At 38.7% G+C, this 23235-nt stretch overlaps 1 protein-coding gene across 1 annotated transcript in view; it reads left to right on the top strand.

Moving 5' to 3' along the window:
• The window catches only part of STK31 (serine/threonine kinase 31), a 40554-nt gene that overhangs the window by 8249 nt on the left and 9070 nt on the right, over positions 1–23235 (top strand). Inside the window, exons 8-19 of the mRNA XM_010577655.1 lie at positions 1608–1723; positions 3146–3305; positions 9730–9852; positions 14107–14286; positions 16842–16958; positions 18028–18147; positions 18651–18782; positions 19778–19879; positions 20915–20995; positions 21352–21477; positions 22194–22319; positions 22580–22666. Of these exons, the coding sequence (XP_010575957.1) occupies positions 1608–1723; positions 3146–3305; positions 9730–9852; positions 14107–14286; positions 16842–16958; positions 18028–18147; positions 18651–18782; positions 19778–19879; positions 20915–20995; positions 21352–21477; positions 22194–22319; positions 22580–22666 (1470 nt within the window). The remainder of the gene's footprint in view (positions 1–1607; positions 1724–3145; positions 3306–9729; positions 9853–14106; positions 14287–16841; positions 16959–18027; positions 18148–18650; positions 18783–19777; positions 19880–20914; positions 20996–21351; positions 21478–22193; positions 22320–22579; positions 22667–23235) is intronic.

The raw sequence follows: 23235 nt of genomic DNA, 5'->3' as shown, positions 1-23235 counted from the left end.
CCTAAGCTTCACAGAATCATAGCAGCTGTGGAATTTTAGAACTGGATAAAAATTATTATTTCCTTAATTGCTGCCTAATAGAAAAGGTGCTTATGTTTCTTTCCAGGGGAAGTTCCTAGCACTATCTGAGAAGCACAGTACCTAGTAATAGTTACTGATAGACTTAAAAATGCTGTGAAAGTTTTTAAGTGTGATAAACAGCAGTAGTAAGAAGAGATTGTGTGAAAGATTGTTATGTTTCCATGAACTTAGAAAAATGTTGGGCAAACTCTTCTCTCTACAGATACGAAAGGAAAATCTGCTGTTGTGTATAACCCTTTGACACGCCCAAACCTGAACTTGCAAACAGCTGTTTACTTTTTCTCTCTTGCAGAATAAAACTACTCATAACCAGCTTTGCTACTTGGTTACCTCTACCTAGAACAGCTGTGTTTCTACATATACTAACCTGTCACTGCACAGATTCTCTGTCCACTGAAGATACGATGTTTGTGCATTTCTATGCAAACTAAATTAACAAGCAACAGAATACATGTCTGCAGCTCAGAAAAAATACTTGAATGCAAGGAATTCCTAGAAGCATTTCTTACATATAGTCTGATGATTTTTTTTTAAAAAACTGATTTCTACAAATTTTAATTACTGTTTTGTGTTGAATGCAAGTAAACTGCTTTAAAAGGTTGTGGATATTCTTTTAAGTAAGAAAATACTTGCTCCCTGCTCAAAACACTATGGTAGGCAATGATTTGTTTTAGAAGGGTGATGTGTGGTGGTGGCTTTAAGAGGCACTTAAAAAAAACCCAAAACACCCTGCAGTCATGAGACTTTGGATGCTTATCTGCAAATACAAAATTATTTAAATCCTTCTGGTTTTTTTGTTTGTTTGTTTGTTGGTGTTTTTGTTTTTTTAATATAATATGTAATGAGTCTGAAAGGCTAACAACGTTTAAAGGCTGTGTTTCATTACCTAAGGTGGAGTTTATAAAAGCATCTCTGTGGTATGAGAGCAGGAGCTTTTAAATTTAGGTTGCCTCTCGAGGGATATAGCCTGATGTGGTCTGTGGGCTTTTTTGGGGTCAAGAATATTCCTTATTTTGTCTTAAGAATATTCCTTGTAGGAAGGTCAGGGTGGTTGTATGTACGGCGAGAGTTCTTGTTTTGCTGCACCACTCTGAGGTGTTGTAGTGGTGGGAGTAAGGAGTTTAGTGAGGTCCTGGACTTGATTTCCGTGAACTAATGGGTAGGAGTTCTTTAGCAAGGGAAGAAAAAATTCCATATTGTCTGAAGACTTGCTAGCAAATAGGGAGTAATTGAAGAAATACACTTGCACACATCACTACTGAAATGAGAGGAAGTAAATGAACCATTTACCTTTAAGAGGCTATTAAAGAAAAGAAAATTGTTCTCAGTGGTTTGTATGTCTTTCTAGGCATTTTGTTAGTGTTTTTAGGAGGGCCAGCTCTGTGTGTGTACACGCATATGTGTGTATTTATCTCTAATTTTCAAAAGTCTAAATTGTGGTCTGCATGTTAGTAACCCGGCTGACTGTTGATCTATCTTTATCTCTGTTTGTTGAAACACTGCTCTAAAAACGATAAATAATTCAGAGAGAGAAGGAAGCATCCAGGAAAACTGCTGAAAGTTTTGAGGAAACCCTGCGTACGTATATTGGAACAAAAATGAGAAGTTTGGCTGTTAAGGTGAAGGCATTGAAAGAAGTCAGGTATGTATATTTTTTCTAAAATAGTACTGTTTATCATTGCCCTGCTTATCTCTTGAAGTCTTGCATGCTTTTTTCTCAAAAGTTTTGTTTTGTTAATTTTCTAAGATGTCCTGGTTTCAGCTAGGATAGAGTTAACTGTCTTCCTAGTAGCTGGTACAGTGCTATGTTTTGAGTTCAGTATGAGAAGAATGTTGATAACACTGATGTTTTCAGTTGTTTCTAAGTAGTGTTTAGTCTGAAGTCAAGGATTTTTCAGCTTCTCATGCCCAGCCAGCAAGAGAGCTGGAGGGGCACAAGAAGTTGGCACAGGACACAGCCAGGGCAGCTGACCCAAAGTGGCCAAAGGGGTATTCCATACCATGTGACGTCCCATTTAGTATAGGAACTGGGGGGAGTGGGATCGGGAGGATCGCCGCTCGGGGACTAACTGGGTGTCGGTCAGCAGGTGGTGAACAGTTGCCCTGTGCATCATTTGTACATTCCAGTCCTTTTATTGCCACTGTTGTCATTTTATTGGTGTTATCATTGTCATTGTTGATTTCTTCTTTTTCTGTTCTACTGAACCCTTCTTATCTCAACCCACGGGTTTTACTTTTTTTTTTCCCCCCGATTTTCTCCCGCATCCCACTGGGTGGGGAGTGAGTGAGTGAGCGGCTGCATGGTGCTTAGTTGCTGGCTGGGGTTAAACCACGACATAAGAAAAATGTAGTGTTGTATACAGAGGGGAGTACTGCCCAAAAGGAAGGGTGAAACCTGAGCTTTTTGGAAGCTCACACTGGAATTTCTGTTGTATGCTTCTCATTGTTTATCAGATGACTTCAATTCACTTCTGCTCCTTTACCGTAGCTGTTGCAAGAAGAGCTTTCAATTCCGTTTTCAAGGAAGATGCTAATTAGTAAATGCAGCTAGTTGTTAAAAGTAACTGGGTAGTCAGAGTTCCTTGGGTATCTGTATTGCTGTGAGAGGTTTATCTGTTATGGTAGCCCAAATTACCCTTCTGGTTTTAAAGGAAGGGACAAAACTGCAGTGGGAGGAAGACTTGAAATAAGAATGACCATGAGCTCCTTTAAGAAGGAATGTGTATATTGGTGTATGTGTTCGTGGAAGATGCGTGAAAAAAAAACCAAAAAAACAAGGAGGGAAAATAGGACAAAAGAGAAATTAAGAGCAGGGGAGAATTTCCACATACAACCTCGTTAATAGGTATAATGAGTGTATTCTTGGTCCTTCCTCAAAAAAAAGATTTAATAGCTGAATGAGACAAATTGCTGCTGCTACCTTTTGAAAGGACCTAGGTTATTAGGCAGGTGCTATCTCAAAATTTGTATGTTCAAGGGGTCTGAATAGCTTTGATTTTTAAACTGCTTGAGTTATTGGAAAAAAAAAATACTGGTAAAACATTGTTTCCTCCTTACAATTTAGGCACACAAGTAAGAACAGTTGTTTTGGGGAGCAGCTCTCAGAAGCCATAAAAGTGGTCACAGAAGGATGTCTCACTGTTCCGTGTTCCTTGGAAAAATTGCAGAAGATTTGGACAGAGTATGACTTGGCTCAAGAGAGGATTCAGTTATGCAGAAATGTGGTAGGTTGGAATTATGTTTTTTTCTCAAGAGCTATAATTTAACAGCTATTGACAGAGTATTTTAGTCTTACAAGCATAGCTGGATAGCATGAGCACAGCATGGAAACATCTCTCCTTTGCTAGGTAAGGTCAGAGGCTTTGCTACCTTTGCCACAACTGATGTATTTGTGGAGTATTTTGTGTTAAACCTAGACTTTTTGACACCCTTGATTTTTGTAAAGAAATATAAGGAAATCAGAACATTGTAGCTAAAAGGTTTCTGCTCTGTAATAGTTAGAAACCACTTCGACTGTGCAGCTGCAGTGTCTGTCTTCAAAATCTTTTGTTAAAGCAGCATGCCACTACTTAGTATATGCTTCCCTTGCATGGGGAGGTGTAGGGAGAGCGGTATGCAAATGCCGTTGTAGAGGAAGATGGACTTGTATAGGGGAAAGCTGCCATCTGGTGTAACTTCTCTGCAACCACAGATCTGAAAAAGCCTGCCTGGGTATGCAGGCATGGCTGTGTTGATAAGGATGGTTATGTACTGCGTCTCTTGTGTGCAGCAATGCTGCTTTTGCGAATGGGAAGGTTCCCGGGTCTGTGGCAGGCATTGTGTGTGGGAAGGCAGGGAAGGGATGGTAGTTGTGCATCTGGGAGAACGACAGCAAACGTCTTGTAACTATTTTCAAGTATAGCCTAAAACATTTTAAACATTTTTGCTTAAGAAGTATTGCTGTATTACGCTGAATTAAACAGCTCGTGAAATGGACTAGAAAATAATGAGCCATGAGGAGAATCCAAGTAAGTTCTGTTTCTGTTGCTCATACAGGGAAAAGTATTAAAACATCTATAGCATGGCATACATTTGATTGCTGTAGGTGAAAAGAGATTCTTTTGTTTACTAAAAACTAAGTCAAATGTTTAAACTTGGCAGCACTAAGATAAGTGTTAACAAGCAGATGACATTTTAATATTGCATCTTGTATAGGGAAGTAATGTGTAGGAGAATGATTTTTAACAATGCTTAATCAGCAGCCAATTATCAGAGTGATTTAATAAAGTTTGCTGTCAGCACTACAGAGTTTCTTACATCACACGCACACACAGATATAGAGGTTAACCTATAATCAAGATTTTCTCTCTTGGCCAATTATAGTAAACTATTGATACCAAATGATTTTTAAAAACCTCACAAAATCAAATTCTAGCAAATTACTCACTATTCTCCTTTGTCAACATTTGTCAGCAGATGATCTTTGACCCCTTCTTTATTGGCATCTATTAGCAGACAATCTTGGAAATTCTTGTGAAATCTACTCTTTGAAATCCTCACAATATCTACTACTTAAAATCCTTGTGAAATCTACCCTGAGAGGTGTCCCAACTTAGGGGGAGATACTGGGTCACCGCCTGCTGTGATCCCAGAGAGCTGAAAGGGTCTTGCTTAGGACCACTATGTATAGGTGACTTTGGGCAATGTATTTCCGTTCTGGCCATAGTTCTTGTCAGGTAATTCTGACACCCTCCAAGGTGGGCCATGATCCAGGTGGCAGGAGTTTCATGTCTGGTTAGGGAATGCCTAATCATCCTAACTCACTGTACTGTAGCCAGGATAAGAAAGTACAAGGTTGTCCCACCTCACTGCACAAGAACAAAATGTTGGCTGGTCCTGACATCCCAATGTGGCCTGGAGGTGCCTGCATCACCACAGTCGTCCAGTTTTGCTTTGACTTAGTTGGGCTGGGGATAGACAGAAAGAAAACTCTCAACGTGGACAAGAGTTAGGACAGATGCAGATACAGTGGTGTCACTGGTGAGTCTCAAATTGGTTATTCAATAGAGGAGATGGTTGCTTTGCTGTCATTCAGGTGGCAGTGTGTTTGAGGTTTAGGGTGGGGGTTTTTTGTTTTTTTTTTTGTTTGTTTGTTTTGAGTTGCCAGCCCCAGCAAGCAGCATTTTTCCATGAGAAATATGAAAGAGGTTTAATTCTTGAAGAGTGCTTGAGGTTTTTCTGATGGACTAATTTGTTGGAATATGTTAGACAATTTGGACATTGTCACCCGTTTCAGTTGTGAATGGCTAACAATGAAGTCACGTCTTCATGATGTGTTGCAGCGTGTTACGCTGCCAAAATACTCGAAATACAGCTGAAATGAGCTTACAGCACTATGCTGCTTCTGGTAGCTCCACATGTGTTTTTGTAGCCCTCTGTTTTATGTTGGCAAGGTGTGGCCTCACACATGGCTTCAGAACTTGTTTTGTTCAGAAATCAGCAAGCCCCCACGTCCCCATCCCACCCGCCCTATTCTGACATTGTTCCTGGTTGCTGAAGCTAAGGTGTAAATGAACGGTGGCATGAAATCTTGTGACTTTCAAGAGCACGCCATTGCTGTAAAAAAACTTCCTGCTATCTGAAGAGAGGATTTGTCATGGTAGTGTCACAAATATTTTATTAAACAGGGAAAAATAAAGAAGATGGGAGTTCTGCTAGATGTCACATATCCCCCAGAGTGCCCGAGTGCCGCAAAGGGTATGTAAGTGGGAATGCGTGTGGAAGTGTAGAGGTCCCTGAAGAATTAATTTAGTTTTCAAGATGAATTGGTAACAGCTGGAAGCAGGACATCGCAAGGCTCTTGTGGAATTTGTCTCAAGTATTTTGAAGACTTTGGCAGGTGAAGGGTACAGAACAAGAGTTTTGGTGGCATCATGCTAGAGCTACAGTACCACAAAGGTTATCCTGTTTCAGTGTGCAGTGTAGTGACTTAACTTTTTTTTTCCTGAGAATCATTTTGATTTTTAAAGATGTATTTTATGTGCTGTTAACATGCCACAGAATCTTGGCTACTGTATTTGCAAATACAAGAAGTGTTCAGGATGCACACAGTAAAAGGGTGTGCTTGTTATTCTGCCTGTCATCCCTACTTAACTTATACTGACTGTAGATAGGCTAACAAGTATGTTAATGTCACTAACTTTGTTTCCTGCTCAGTTAAAATGAGGTACAGTTAAATCCAGTGTACAGGAAGCCCAGTGAACCCAAACAGATGGATGAAATAGCTGGTTATTAAACTATAGCAGACTGTTTAACTCTGTTTGCTTAATCTGTCAACCTAGCTGCCAAAATTTGTTTTACTAAGTTAATTCTTGCTATTTGGTTGCCTAAGCAATGTGCTCTTCCTTTAACCTCCCTGCAGTGCTGATGCCCTCTCTTGCTGTCACAAGCCTCATTTGTTTGTAAGCTCTTGGGAGTGAACATCTTGTCTTGCTTTGGGGGAAACCTAATGCATCTTAAACAAATATCACAGGCATGAGTAAACCCAATAAAGTTTGAGTGCAGAGTAAATGTCATTATTTCAGTTTCCATTGTCTGTGCTTTCTTAGTTGGTTTATGCTGGCTTAACTGGGTCTCTCCTGGATACTGTCCCAACAACGAAGATGGGCAACTGGAGCATTTGTTCTTCATAAGGTATTTGTGTAATGTATGTCTTGGAAGCATAAAAGGTAACCGGTGAAATGAGGTGTGTATGAAAACGACAAAGATGGTTCTTCTGGAGTGGAAATGCTTAAAAATATATTAAAAACTAATCATGGAGTTTCATGTAAATTCAGCATCCAAATAGGAAGGTAGTGGTGCTGATCACTTAACCAGCTCTCCTATGAAAAGTTACCGAGAGGATGGTAGCTTTACAGATGAAAAAAACAGGGATAATTAGAAGTTGCCCTGATTGCGATGTAGGTAGATACCCATAGTTGATAGGGTGTAATACAAATACTGACTTTTCAGACATTGTAGATAGTGTTTTATGGATGTATTGCTTAATTTCTGATTTTCATTTAGAAACTTACTCAAGATTTACTTTATTGGAGACTGTAATGTACATACAAAACATTTTTTGTGGGAAGGATTTAAAAATAATCATGCCAATGTTTAAAAAAGAACTCTTCAGTTGCTCATTTTAAAAAAAAAAAAAAAGTGGGGGAGGGTGTGATAAATAGAGCTGTTTAATGAGGATGCTGATGCCAGAGCTAGTTTTAGCTATTTCGTATACTGCGAAGTAGTAACTTGCACTAAAGGGAGCCAAAAACTGGGGCTGAAAGTAGAAATAAGCTCTAAAAATGGATTAGAACTTATCCATGGAGGGGGATTAATTTTTTTTTCTCTTGCTTATGAGGTCATTAAATCACGCTAAAGCAAGAATACATCGATGAGGTGATTGCACTATACATATCCTGCTGTTATGGACTTTAGTAAGCATTGCTATAGTTATTGGAAACAAGATGGTAAGCTAGCTTGGCATTTGGTATGACCGAGTCTGGTGGTTGGTTGTGTGTAGTTTGGTTTTGGTTTGGGGGGGGGGGGGGTTTTTTTTTTGGTTTTTTTTTTTTTGAGATATAAGATGAACCAGACACAAAATAAACAAAATATTGTAGTTTGAGAAGTGTTTAGCCTGTTTTAAAGGAGTTTAATTCTACTGTTTGCTGTTGTGATGAGCTTACGTTTTTGTAAAGCAGACTATTAAAATATTGCCTGTGTACTTCATGCTCTCTAAAGTTACTGTTACTTAACAGGCATTATCTGAGCCATGAACTGTCACATGTACCTAGTTAAATGGCAGACATTGGAAGGAGACTTGGCCTGTGGCTCCTGAGCTGTCTGTTGAGTTCTTGGATTGTCATTTAGTCATGTGTAGACTATTAAATTTATTCTACTGCTTGAACCTGGTATTAATTGGAGTTTGGTTGCCTGGCTGAATCTTCTACTACATTATGTCTCCATCGCTCTAGTTTTTAAACTAATATTCTGCAGAAATCTTGTCTTGAAAAGTGTTCTTTATGACAGGGGGTCCTTAATCCTTTTTATGCCATGTGTTACAGTATTCTTTTACAAACTAAATCCTGTCTCATGCCGGAAAACCAGCAGGAAGTCTGTAAAAATTGTCTGTGCTTTTGGTTACCCAAGATGCCCAAGAAGTGCAGAACTGCCTGTTAAAATCTTTTTGTTGCTGTTGTTTCATGTTTTTAAGTGCTGAAGCAGTTAATGTTGTGTTCACCTTTTATAATAGAACTTAATCCACTGATTTTTATTATCCAGCCCACTAATATCTGGCTGAATGACAACATCTGTTCAATTGCTAATGTAAGTTTTAAAGCAGTGTATGCTACAACTTGGGATTTTACTTTTAGTTGGAGTTTGTTCACCTATCAGTTTCCAACCATGGGATCTCATTCTGTCCTTGTCTTACAGGCAAAAGGTTTCTAGTCTATCTTCTGTGGATACTTACAAACTCCTGATTAAGTCAACTTCTAAGATTTCACTGGATAATGTAAATTTAAAAACACTCTTGAACCTGTGTTTGTGTATACATATTTATATTACAGATACATTTATATTCTATATTGCTTGTTAATAGGAAGTGTTCATTTGACTCCTCTTTGGCTCCATGTGAAACTGGTATTAGTGCGATGGTTAACTCTTCCGTTGTTTTCCATTTCTTTAAATGGAAATGGGGGGGCAGGGTGGGGAAGGGAACATGTGTCAGGACAGTGTGTTATAGCTCCTTCAATCATTTTACTTTTTAATATTTGAAGATGGATGTAGAAGGAAATAGCAAATATTTACAGTAGGTCTGTAAAGCTGTAGTTTGGTCTTCCATGTTCACATATATATTTTCATATTTCTGTTGGCATGTTGAGTTAAATTACTGAAAAGAACACTGCAAACGTGCTTCTGAGTATAGATTTTAACTTCCTTCATCCATTTTGAGAGGTTTGGGTTTGGTGAGTCTGTCAGGTACCTTGTCTGTTATGAATGTGGGGTTCCTTTCCCATTAGCAGAACTAATCCTGCCAGTCATCCAAGGGAAACTTTGTTTTTGTTTTCTAGAAAATTATTTTTAGTTTAATGATCTTACTGCAGATAATCAGTAGGGAGTTTACAAGTCACCTGTCTTTCCTGCTAGAAGGAAAGGAAAAAATTGGTAAAGTTTTGTTTTGGTTTTTTTTTTTTTTTATTCTAGAATATTCTTCTCCAGCAAGAAATCTTTTGCAATCTGACTTTGTGGATGTAATTTGGCATGTATATAAGTGTGGATAATCCAAATTCTAATTTCTGTAATACAGTCAAAAACTGCAGGACAACAAGGACATTTTAAGTTTACAGGGGCCCTTAGGACTCCCATTGTTATCAACAGTCATGCAGAAACTGTTTCTTCAGTTGTCTGATAATGTCATATTTTTACACTGTAAAGGATGCGGTATTTGTGCAAGGTGGTCATGTCATAGGAGTAGAGTTTAAAAACAAAATTTGTTTTTTCACTCATTCCTAGTCAGGCCTGTATTGTGTTATTCATACTTGCAAGGATTAACGCTTTTTTGTATCACTTTCCACATTGTGTATGTGGCGTTTGGGTGTGAGTTGCTGACTTGCTTTTCTTTCTGTGTAGGATGAAAGAGATGAATTGATTACCAAGAGGGATGAGGTGCAGCAGAACTTGTATTCAGCAGTGGAAGAATTAATTTTGGAAGTGGATCAGCTGCCCCTCTCTGAGCGCTCAAGAACGTTACAGGTAAGGAGGTTGATTTTATCAGTATTGATTCTGAAACAGAGAATCTGTGGAGGGTGTTTCTTAAATGTTACACATTTTATAGTTGGAGACCTCGACAGCAGCAGATGAAGCTTTAGATAATACTTCCAAGTTAAGTTGTACATCTGACGCCTGTAGTTCTCAGTGTTACTTGTGATCCTGGTCTCCTAGATGTTTTATTTCTAGGGAAATCATTATCTAGATCCTGGATTTGAGCAACAGCTTTTCTCTTATGGTACTGTGTTTGGTGACTAACAAGATTTCACTAAGCACAGAATATTTAGTAGAAGACAGGTGTTAAAGAGAGAACCTATAATTAAAAAGTCAATGCAGTTGTCCTGTAAATTGTGGTGGTGGGTTTTATGGTTGGATTATATGCTTTCCTAGGCCTTTCTGTTAAGGTGGCTGTGTAGTTTGGACTAGTGTAGCAAAGTGTAAAATGTTTTAAGCTTTTTTTTTTTTAAGGTGAGAATTAAACACCACAGAAGCATATATTTATAGGAAGAGTCTCTCTCCCTCTCAGTCAACCCAACATAAGAAGATGGGGAAGTAGATGGGGAAATAGGCTCTGTAGAGGCAGTGAGAACTTTTGAAGAGGACTTTACCCACAGAAATATTACCGAGCTGGTGTCACTGGCCTTTGCTATTAGAAAAAATTCCTTTTCTTCTTTTTAACTTCAGAAATAGTACTTGCTTTTATTTTGACTGTGCAAGTGTGTGTGGAGAGGGGAAGAAGTTTGGCAGTAGTTTGACAGCTTGTCTGTACAAATCCAGAGATGTATTCATCCACACATGTATAAAATTGTGTTCTTATGAAAAATTACCAAGATTACAGGCTGCACATAAGTTTGTTTAAGGTTGGAGCAGCATTAATAAATTGAAGCTTTCAAATTTTCATGGAATTACTCAATTTCTAATGGAATTATTTTTCAATGCCATTCAAAAAAATGTTTTGATACACTTATTTTTTGGTTCTAGTCTGATATGCAGATTAGTGTCTTAATTCAAAAAGGGGTTGGATGGTTGGCATTTCATGACTTTCTATCACTGGAGGCCCTGTGTGGATCCTGCTCTTTCAGACAGAGGAAAGTCGTGGTGTGGTGTTGGGGCCAGGGGGGTTCTGTTTTGTGGTTGGTTTTGGGGTTTGGGTTTGTGTGGGGGGTTTTTTTGGTTTTTTGGGGGGTTTTTTTTTTTTGGTGTGTGTTTAAGGGTTATGCTGTGCTAATCCACTAGGTGGTAGGCATTAAGCATCTTCTAGATAATTGCACTGCAGTGACATTTTAATAGTGTTTTGAAAATACTTGAAGGGGTACTGAAATGCTGCTAGGTGTGTTAAGTGAATTTTGGGCTTTAGCTTAACTGTGGTGATGGTCCTCTCTTGTATTAGGAACTAGAAGATTGAAACAGTTTTCCCAAGCAGGGAAACAGAAATAAGTTTTTACCACGTATCAGCGAGAACCTTGGTTGCAGTTTTAAAGAGCTGAAGAGGTCATGCTGTACTGTCCTAGAGAACAAGTATTTTTCCACTGTCTCTCAGAACAGGAGCTTGGGAGCTAATGCCCCTCTCACTGAGGCTGTGTATTGCAAACCTCTCTTCTGCATCATACATCTCTTCTGGCTTATGTTTTATACCTTCTGGTGAGAATTGTTGTTGGCCTCAACTACAGACAGATTCAAACAGCTTCAGCTGCAGTTGGTCCAACTGGCTAGGACCGAAATAAACAGTGAGCTCTATGCTTTCCAAGTGATAATGCTGCATTGGTGAAGAGGGAAGCTGAGAGTGTGGGCATACACATAAGTTACTCTAAAGAAAGCTAGGGTGTGAGCTGAAGAGTTGGTCAGCTGTTCTGTGCTAGCTGTCTGTAAAGCATGTTTCCTTTGCCCCATGGATAGTGTGTAGTAGCTTGTTCTGCTCCCTTTGAATTATGGTGCTTAGAGATCGCAACTGGGACAAGTTCTTGTATACCACTGAGCTGTCTTCATATGGCAACTTGTTATCCTTCTGGAGCCTGCTTCTATATCCATATGCTGGTGAAGTTGTTAATGTTTTAGGGAAGTGTGTTTGTATTATGAAAAAGAAATGGGAAGAAATAGGATGTAACTTACAGGATTCTTTCCTTGAGGACAGCCTGATGGAATGCATGCAGATACTCTTCTGGTGTGACTAGTGCTATTATTTTTGTAAACAGAGTGTGATACTGGATATGAAACTGTTACTGAGCACTTTCCTCAGCGCTATTACCCACTTCTGGCTGCTGTTAAATGGGATGATTTTTTTTCTTCCTCCTTCAGACTGTTGCATTTGAACTTGGCTTCAAAGCCTTGCCATGCTATTTTCTATCCATGTGTATCCTGGTGTGTTAAGTTCCAGCTGTTTAAAAAAGAATACAAGAAAAATCTGTTGTGCACTTGAGTGATTTAAATAGCGTCCATAAATTTAGCACGAACTTCCTTCTTGTATTTACTTATAGACAAGCATATTTGTACAAAGCTCATGTCACTTGGCTCTGTTGGAAATTGCTGTTTTAAACAATCTGTTGTACTGAATGAATGCTGTTCATTGTAGTAACAATTGTTATCAAAGTGGTTTTACAATTTTCATAAGGTACTGTTTGGTCGATTTTGTTGTTGTTGTTTGTTTTGGGTTGGTGGAGTTTTTTGTGTGTGGGGGTGTGTGTGTGTGTCACTGTAGTTGGTTATAATGTGAGGAAATTGTTATGCTTTTGGCCCCAATCTGAACTTTTGCTGTGCTGTGTCTGTAGAGCTGGGGCCTGGTTGTGGCATCATCATGTATAGTTCTACAAAATTGGTCAAGCTCACTTCTTCACCTCTGCACTACCTGGCAGCCCTTGGCAAGGGGAGGCCATTGCTGCTGCCTCCTGACAAGTGACTTTAAGTTCTGTCATATTGCTTTTTTCATGGTATTGGCTGTTGCATCTGAAGGGATGCAAAGATGAAAACCTCTCTCGAGAGGAGGAGAGAGAGGTGTTTTGGTGTTTTTCTTCATCTATGTGACCTAGGTGTTGTTTGGGAAGGTCTGTGATATTTAACTCAAATGTTCTGGGATCTGACAAAAGAAAAAAAGTGAAACACTGTGTATAAGCAAACTGTCAGCAGCCTTTCTCGGGGTTTCGTTAGTGATCTTGTCAGGAATGATGTGGGTAAGTAAAATGATGGATTTTGAGAGCTGAAGGATGCTATTTATTACAAAAGCACAGGTTTATCCAGTCAAATCCCACTGTTCAGGGAGAATTTTCTCTTTTGAACTACAGCAAATTGCCTGCAAGCACCAATGTAGCTCTCAAGTATTTTTCATCATGGGACTTTCTACCCAGGTGCAAGGAAGTCTGCTTTCTGTCAGGATGTTGTCTCTACTGGTACTTGACTGATACATTCCTCCCTGCTTGTTCTTCAGGTCATTTGACAGACTGCCCTTTGTTTAAAAGTCATTTCTGCTTGCCCTGAGCTTTAGTCTCAATGCCTTTCCCTTATGTGCAGCACTTCAGTTTCTTTTCCAATACAAGTCAAAAGGAGGTAGACCATATGCTTCATATACTTGCAGGATACTTGGCTTTTAGATAGAAATAGAAGTTTCTAGACTGTAAAACTCGTTTCAGAGGGCCTTCAGGTATCAGGCATGTAGGTAATTGCTGTTCCATCTGGGCATCAGTGTGATGACAAAGGTGCATCAGAAGAGCTTTGACTAGTGAATTTTGAAGGGAGGGATCAGTCCAGAAGCATTCCTTGGGCGTCTGGCTGCTCACCTTGTTTCCTAGTACAAGTTCACTTTGTTTTCTGAATTTGAGCAATCCTATGAGGAGCATTATAAATTGAACACTGTTTTGCTCTTTATTCTGATAAGTATGACTTTAAAGTCCAATCTGTAGGGAAGAAGAAACTAGAATACAAATGACTTCTTAGGAGCTGTTAAGCTTTTTGCAGTGTCTTTTCCTTCCATATTTTGAAGGGAAAAATCAGACACTATTATCTCTGTGTGAGATCCTTTTCTGCATTGCATTTTCTGGTAGACATACTGCCACTAGATCTGAGAGGAAAGTGGATATAAAATATACTTTACTGGATATGGAAAGAGGCTTTCATAGTAGAAATAATTTCATGACAGCAGGTAGTGCTAACTTTTTCTGTGTTAAATATCTTGATTCTTATAGATATTATATGGTCACAAAATTCTTCAGGATTGCAAACCTGGTTTTGTTTGATTCACTCAATGCACAGGAACTGTCTGCTTCGCTGGAGATGGTGTATGGTCAAGGTTCTGAAGCAGATGACTCTGAGGAGATATTTCAACAGTTCTTTAAGTGGAAGAATGTTAAAATGAAGAAGTTAATTTGTGTCAGAAATGATACGGACACAGCTCTGCAAATTCTTGCTGACTGGTTCAGTGGCATTGTAAAGGTAAGGTGAACAGTCAATTTTTCCTGTTGGTGAAAAAGATGAAGTATGACACTGTCTAACCAAGCTCGTGAGGAGTAGGCATTAGTAGGAACAACTAGCTATGGCAGGGAGATTGTGCCTATTAACAGTGGCTCTAAATGACAGTGCCTCAATACAGAGGGAAAGGTAATGTGTTGAGGAATGTTAATTTACCTGTATTCTTAGTGTACCTTTGTGGTGAGCCAGAGTTTATGCTTTCTTGTGAAAGGACATCTTTTGTGTAAAGATCAGTACTTTTATGCAAGTATAACTTTTGTATGGGTGTGCTCTGCCTGTTCATTTTGTGACTGAAATGCTTCAATTAGTCCTTTGAAGTGGCCTTTGGATAGAAGGACTTCAGATTTTAAAAGGTTCTAGTTCATAAATGCTGCTGACAGAGGTGATGAAAGATCACTGCAAAGAATAAGCCAATCTGACTGGACATGATCTAGGTACAAGTTGCAGACAAATATATAATAGCGTTTGGGGTTTTTTTTCCCCTCATTGGAATGCTGAATTTGGAGAGTTTATGCAAATAAATTGTCCACTTCTATTTGCATGTCCTACAATATTTTCTGGAATACCATTCTGATGCTCTGTCTTTGTCTGAGTTGTAGGAGGTTTGGAGCACTGAAGTTGAGTGTGTGTTATTTGTCTTAAAAGGAGATGGATGGTGAAAGTGGGTTACCATCCATTGAGTTCTGCTTGTAGTGAAAGTGCAAAGTAGGGAGGTAACTTTGCAGCTTTCCTGACTCTGTGCTTAATATCTATGTTCTTGCTCAGTTTAGGATTCTTAATCTTTCTGGAAAGACTGTAAGCTGCTCCCTCTCCATTCCTGTAGGCCCAGCTTCCTTCATCTTGTTGCACTTGTGTGTAAATGTTTTCAGTTTGTGTCAGCATAACCTTCCTGCCCATGTGAATTGTACGTAATCCACAAGGGCCGTGCACTTTCATAGTGAATAGGTTTTCTGCCCTTGCATTTCATTGTAACGAGAGCATTTACTGTGGCCAGATGCTGTTATGAGTAACAGTGTTCCTTGACCTGATGGTAAATGCTGTTCAGCAGTGGTGTAGACTTGGTGCATGTCATGTGCAGTATAATGTTAATGAGTATAATTACTTGCAGATGTTTATAATCATGTCAGTTATTAGAGGGGGCAAACAAACTGGCAGGTGGGTTTCTGTGATTGCTGGGTGCAATTCAGAGTGCTGTTCTGCATGTATGAAAGTGACTAAAGTTTGTTAGTGTAGTGATGAACTTTGGTTTACCTGTTTCAAAACTGAACTTTTCTGCAAACATTTCAGAGACACAGGAAATGTACAGACTTTTGGCATGGGTTGGTAAAGTGCTGCTGGGTAGACCAAGGAAGAAATTTTCACTTATCCATAATCTAACCATTTCAGCTTTTGATAAGCAATTATTCTGTTGCAATTTAACTTCCACCTCCTTTTTTAAGAAAAAGTGTGAGCAATCGTGTAGAGGAAATGCTTCTTTGAAGTGTTTCCCTTCCCTTTATTTTAAATAGATACTGCTCTTCCTCTCTTTCTGAATCCAAATTAATCTCATGTAGCATCAATCAGAATCTACAATAGGAGATGGGTCAATGACAGACTAGGAAATTTTCGGAGACTGGATGGCTCCTTTCCAGTATGCAACTCCAGGCTTTGGGGAGCAACATACTGTTTGAACTTGCACTGTTAATGTTTTTATTTTAGTTCCTTTAAGGTTAAGGCAATAAAATATTTTCACAGTCTTTAGTGGAATACACATGCTTGATAGGTAAGTGAACAAGGTGGAGCTTGCAGGTTTCTATTATGACTGCGTATTGTGCATGTTAAATACAGGACCATATTTTCATTGTAGTTCTGGTTGCCAGTGTAATATCTCTTCTGCAGATATGAGTAATAAAACTTTGCTGAAAACAACATTCAATGTAATTATAAGCTTATCCTACTGATTTTTCTCTGGCACCTTCTGTATCTTCTATCTTGAAGCTAATTTATTCTTGACTTCTCTGAAAACACATAGTGTTTCCTGGAGAAATCTTTAACCTTATTTCACACTTGATAAACTGCGAAATAGATTCCAGGATGTTTCTTTATCTCAGGTAGTACTGTATAGGAATGGAAAGCCCACGTGACAGTGAAAGTGCCATATTGAGCGTCTTGTGTATCACTGTGTGGGCAGCACACATGTTGATTTTTGACATGAAACTCAATAGGAGAAGGATTGGGATTCTTCAACTGTTCCATTTTTGGTAAAAAATCAAAATGAGATTAGGAAAATGAAACGCGATTAAGGTAAGAATCAACTTTCTTCTTGCCTGGTGAATCTTAGTTATAGAAGTCATTATATCACTGAAGTGTGAGGCAGTTAAAGGTGAGATATGACACAAATCCTGATTAGGTTTCCAGTAGTGCTAACTCTTTGTATTTCTTGCTTTTTTTTGCTGTCTGCTTGCTAACTTCTTACTTTCGATTGCAAGGCTGACTTTTTTTTTTCTTTTTTTTTTTCACCCTCTCGTCCCTCTTTGAAGGGTTTTGACCTGATGTCAGAAGCATCTTCAGATTTAGAGGAAGTGGTTGGCAATCTGGATGAAATTCTCAAAAAGGTTGAGTTGGCTATTTGTGAAGAACTGGATACTGACTTACATGTAAGTTCTACTCATGCCTACTGTGTCATGTCTTCTATATATTTTATACATCTTTGATTTCAGTTTAAAGCTTTTCTTAATGTATCGGATGAGTTTATTTGCTACAGGGCAGCATCTTTTTTTGTGGAGATGTGGTAGAAAGTCACTCAGGTTGCTTTCCAGAGAGAAAAGAACGTGTTTTCCAGGTAACAGGCAGAGGACAGCTTTGGGTTACCGGAACTTAGCTTATGTATGACTAGCTTAACAGAAATACTGGGAAAACTGGTTCTTCCCCCATTATGTGCAGAGAAGCTTTCTTTGAGCTGTACTGAGTTTTGGTGCTTGTGTTGAAAATACAGGTGATGAAAAGTAAGTTTATGTTTAAAATAATGGGATTGCCTCTTGGCGTGAATGTGTATGGATAAATTTACTTTTTTCAGTCTTAAGAGATTATTAGTTTTTAATCACTTTCATTTTCCATAGGACAAGTGTTCTTGCCTTACTGGTAATCTTCTTCTATGCTTGTGTTAGCCTTTTTCCCAGTTATTTACCTTTTCTGATAAGCATTTCCTCCATTCTCTTTTGCTAACTCTGAGGTACTTGCATTGTCTCTACAATGAGAGTCCCTACTGTGCCAGAGGATGGTCATGTCAGCAGAAGTTGAACCTGTTCTTTGATACAGCATCATACTAACAACAAACCAGTAGTTTAGTGTGCTTGTGACTGCTCTCTGTGATAGAACCAGTGACTCATTTAGAAGAATGGTTGCATGCTTTAATGCCTCATATCTATTTGACTGTGCTATTCTTAAAAAAAAAAAAAAAAAAAATGCTTTCATAGCATGTGGAATATGAAATTGGACTTCTGCATAGAAGTGCTAATCAGTTTTATTCTGTTGAAACTGTTGGATGAACTGTTAGACTTGCTAACTTCCCTTTTAGAATCTCTTTAAGAAGAGAGAGAAAAATCTGATAAATTATTTTTGCCATTAACAATGGAATTTTTTAGTGAAGGTTTTAGATCTTAAACATTGGTGTGCATAAGTGAAGAACTCTCAATCTTTAATCTCCCTCTGTGTAATTCAATCCAGGAGTATGATGAAACAGAGAAGGGAATAATTATGAGTGCTTACAATAAAGTTATACATAAAGTTTGTCAGGAGCAAAGTATGATCACTGTCATAAAGAACAGATACTTGGCCAGTGTTGAGGTGAGTTTATGCCTTATTTATTTCTGTCACTCTGATCTATACTAGTAATCTTTTCTGACATAATTTCTTTTTGAAAGATGTCCTCTTTTTATAAGGAAATTCTAGGAGTATATTGGTGATGAGAGATTGGTTGGGTTAAGCCTTAAGAATTGCAGTTGTGCATTACCTCAGCCAATGCTTCATTTCATTTAAATACAAAGATAGTTTTTTAAAAAATAAAGTTGTGGAAGCTGGAATCTCTGGATTCATTACAAATCAGTAGTATGTAACCTAAGGGGATTGAGCTTTAAGCAGGATGTTGTTTTTCCAGAAGGTTGTTAAAGTAATTAAAATGAAACACAATAAAACCCCTCTTCTGTGGGGAAAGACCCTGAAAAGCTGAATTCAAATAGGCTTCAGGCAGTTTCTCTACTGCATTGGACTAAAGTATATTAAAATAGAACGCTTGAACACATTCTGATGGTTTTTGGTTTTTTGGTTTTTTTTTTTCCTTTTTGTCCTAGTTCAAGAAACAGGCTGAGGAATGGCTCAATAGAAGACCTGATATTAACAACTTATTGTTAATTAAGAAAACTGTGAAAAGCTTAAAGGCCCAGTTAAGGTGGAAGCTGGTTGAAAAGAACAACTTTGAGGAAGTATGAAAATGTTACAGTGTTGGTGTTTTTGTCAGTTATTTTTTTCAATTGGTTTAGAAATCTTAATTCTGGTTATTCTAAGTAAGTAGTAACTATATAGAACAGTTTGTGTTTTCTGACCTGAATTTTGCCTTTAACTGTGGAAGTTTTGGAGGCCCCTGAGACCAAGCCTGAATGGTTTAAAAAAAAAAAAAAAAGTCAGTACATAGCCACTTTTCTGTTTCAGTCCCCAGCCATGGCACTGTGCTTTTAACTAAGTCCCTCTGGTGACGGTTTCTGTTCACAGCATGAGCAGTTTTGTCCAGCTATTTTTACAGGGCTGGTTGTGTGATTACCTTAAGTTTTTACTTTAATGGTGTACCTTTCCTTTGGTGACAGAAGTCAATGTCTGTTCCCTTCAGAGAAGTCCAAAGAATGTAAATACTACCCCAGCTTCAGTGCTGTTTGTTTGATTGTACATTAATTAATCTGATGATGCTTAAGGAAAAAAAAGAACCTGCATGTGTCTCTCTGTAAGCATTGTACAGGGGCAGTAAGCTTCCAAGAGAGATTTAAAATGAGACACGCTAATGAAACCCATTGGGAAAAGTGTTCTTGAATAATGAGGTGACATGAGGAGAATTCCTGCTTATGGGAGAAAAAAGTGAATGAATTATGGAACTGGCATTGCTGGTAGATGAATTATGTTGCTGTTATGATTATATGTGATCAACTAATTAAAAAAAAAGCTCTTTGACTTAGGAAACAAGTAGGCATAGGGCTAGAATATTTGGTCTGTCACATAAATAAAGAGAACAACTTTCTCCGTGATTAGATTTTAAGAGATTCTGTTGTGTTTCCAGGAAGGAGACTGAGTACAATATGCATTTGAGAATATGTTCAACTCTGGAACTGTGATATCGAAGTTGTTTTTTAATCCTGATATAGTAGGTTACCATTGTTTGGTATAATAGCAGAATGAGAATTATATGTTAACTTTGTTATTCCTAATGCAGTCTGATGATTACAGTGAGTTCGAAATGACAAGAATAAAAGAGGAAATTGCTGATCTGCGAAATAGGGTTCTTCAGGGAATATCCAAGGAACAAGAAGAATATGTAAGTATTAAACTACTTAGGCAACTAAAACAAACCTGTATGAGGCACCTCTGCGTTTCAGTTGCTTTAATGTGTGCTCTGGGTAAAATACAAAATGTGATTTTTATAGTGTTGAATATTAAGATGGTCCTTTTTTGGTGAAACCTATGGGAGAAAGCATGGAGGGTGATCAGTTTTATCCCTATTTGAACATAGTTTCTTCAGGCCTTCCCCCCCTTCCCCCCTCCATAAGGGGGTGAGGTGAGAAAAAAATGTGAGCTGTAGCTCTCAACCCAGGAGAGCTGCAGGTGAAAGCATAAGCTCAGTTGCTGAAAAAAGAGTGTATTTCTTGCAAGAAGGGAACTGTTTCCTTATGATTAGGTTAAAGCAGGCTTTTATCCTGAAGTGAAGGAGATCACCCTTTCTTTGTTGTGTATGTGGAGGGAAGAATCAGAAACCATTGCCTTGTGAGTAAGTAGAAGGGCACCAGAATTTGTGGTGATATACCTACCTCTGTAGATGTAGCACTTGTGTGTAACAGTTACCTTGCAGCATTACAGCTGCGTAGGAGGTACATGAGATGCTGGCCTGGTCTGTGCTACTACTTGATTTCTTTCTTCCACTTATGCGTAGTGAAGTAGTTTTCCTTTGTTTATGTCTACTAATGCCTCTTGTAGAAAAGATGAAATATTTTCTGTGATAGTGCATGAGCTGTTTGGAGTCTTAACACTACCCACCCTCAGATTTAAAAAATCTGTCCATATTGAACTGCTGTGTTCATGTTGTGTGTGTTGGTTTTCGTTTGGGTTTTCTTTTTTTTTCGGGGGGGGTGGGGTGGGGGTGGTGTTTGTTTGGGTGATGTGGTTTTGGGGGTTTTTGTTTGTTTGTTTGTTTTAAAGCAAATGGCAGTGTTACTTTGAATGCTGTTGTTGAAGGAGATGCAGTCATGGTCAACCTACATTTGAATGTCCTGGGTATACATTGCTAATGTCAGTGTATATTTATATATGTCAGAAACCAGTGACCTGAAACTTTGGGCCTTGTTTCCTCATTTAGGAGAAGCTTACATATTTGGTACAGAAATGGTTCCCTGAATTACCGCTTCTTTATCCAGAAGCAGGAATTCTAAACTTTATGGTAAGCAGAGATTGTGTTTGAATGCACTGCCAGTTAATTGTTTCAGGCACTATCAGGACTGCACCAACAATGCTCTGCACAGTTTGTGTCTATTTGGGGGACACACACGCTGAGCATTGTTTGTTGTGGTCTTCCTCCTTCTCCCCCTCTCTGGGAGATGTTCAAGGAATGCATTTCATTAGCTGCCTCATCATGGCCAGCCTCTTCGTAACAGATGCTGTTAACTTTTTAACATGTCCCAGCTGATTTTGTGCTCTGCTAAGTTGATTGAGGAGAGGGAGTCAAAGCCTCTGAATCTTAGCAGCTGTTAAATGCCATGCGCTTACCCTGGATATCTGTGTGTGCATGTGCTTCAGAACTCCGGCGGACTTCTGACATACAGCCTGGAGCGAGACCTTTTGGATGCTGAGCCCATGAAGGAACTGAGCACGAAGCGACCTTTAGTGTGTTCGGAAATTCAGGGCCAGAAGGTTCTTTTAAAGGTAATGTTGGCACTGGCTTTCAAGTTAGTGTTGTAGGTGAGGCCTTGGCTTATTAACGTGCTGATTCTTAGTGAACTTTGCTGTTCCTTTCATATCCCTGTGTTTAACAGCTCTTTTCTGATGGCAGTTTTTTTTGTTGGGGCCTGTAGAACATGAAGCATTGTTTTCCTTCGATTGCTTCCATGTTGCTTACTGAATTCCCCCTCCCCCCAGCTTCTTTTGAGGACTGCTGTAACGAACAGTGCTTCCCCTCTACCGTCTGTCCTTTCTGGCATCTGGTGGACCTTTTACCGTGCTCATTAATCCTGTCTCTTTTTGCAGATGCTGGTTTGTCTTCCTGATGGTTTCACTGAGACATTTCAGAAACTGCTTCTTTTCCCTTGCTTTGCTTCTCTACCAATCTGCTAGCAACTGGGAAATGAGGGGATGTAGTATTATGAGAGGCATAGTTGTAAATACTCTTCTTGGTTTTGACTTGGCTTATTTAAATCTCACATTAAAGACATGCTCTCTGTTTTGTTGGTACAAACTTTCTAAGAGTTAATAAGAAAATATGGGAACAATCTGTGACAGTTGGAATTGAGTTTTGTGTTAAGCAGAAGAGGAAGTTATTTGATGGCACCTAACAATATGCATTCCTTTAATTAAAAAAAGTTTGATGCTATAATGTTACAGGCATTAGGAGTAATAGGTTGGGTATCTGTTTTGTTTTTAAGGGCTACTCTGTAGATGTAAGCTCAGAAGCCAAAGTGATAGAAAGAGTTGCCAAGTATCACAGAGCTTGGGATCAACAGAAGGAAAGATCTGGATTATTACAACTGTTCTTCCTTCTTTTCTGCAAGGCAAGATTCAAATTGATGACCTTGATTTCTGGTTTAAGGTGACCTTGATTTCTGGTTTAAGCTGAAAAACTTGCAGTTGGACCTTAAAGTGTTAACATATTTTAAATTGGAGTATTGAATGAGAAAAATAGTTCATTTCTGAGTTTAGATAAACTGTCTGCTTAGGATAATGAATTGATTTATCACACATCTAATGCATGTTAAAATTCCAATACTCCTGATATTTGAAACAGTCTATTTTTCTTTTTTTGTTGTTGAAGTCTGATCCTTTGGTATATTTAATGGTCCCGTACTACCCAGGAGCAAGTCTGGGAGCTTTACAGGCTGATACACCTTTAACTTTAGAAGTAAGTATAACTACTTAGACTATCAGCATTTTAGTTGATGTGTTTTTGAACTGAACTCCTGCTGTTTTGCTGTATCTTATGGTGCTGATGGTGTTTCACCAGTGTACTTCCTTTGGTGGCTGACAGTGACTGTACAGGGTTGCACAGGATAGCTTGACTGGCATTCTTAGCATCTGGTCAGGCAGCAGTTTATAACTTTCTAAAAGATTTTGCTTGGATACACTTTTTTCATTTATAGAAATTAATGCTTCAGCTGTAGTTAGATGTTCAGGGGCAGGTCTTTCTGTACTGAGTTTTAAAGGACTCCTGTGTGTGTAATTTTTTTTAATATTATTTTTTCCGTCTCTCCTCCCTCACTTCATCCCCCTCCTTTTCTTTTCCGTCATCCTCACGCAGTGTATAGGCAGTTTGGATAGTCATCCCTTCTCAAAGAAGCAGTAGCTAGAAGCCAGTACAGTCTTTTCTCTAGTTCTGTTTGATGACTTGAAGCTTCTGTTTGCTGACTTGGACCTACTTGTAGAGGTCCAAGTGGCATGTTTCCCCCCCCCCCCCCATTTTTTTTTTGTTTT

Source organism: Haliaeetus leucocephalus, unplaced genomic scaffold (genome assembly GCF_000737465.1).
Source record: "Haliaeetus leucocephalus isolate CR32 unplaced genomic scaffold, Haliaeetus_leucocephalus-4.0 Scaffold566, whole genome shotgun sequence".
Lineage (NCBI taxonomy): Eukaryota > Metazoa > Chordata > Aves > Accipitriformes > Accipitridae > Haliaeetus > Haliaeetus leucocephalus.
Note: the sequence above shows the minus strand (reverse complement) of the source record. Positions and strands in the feature narration are given on the sequence as shown.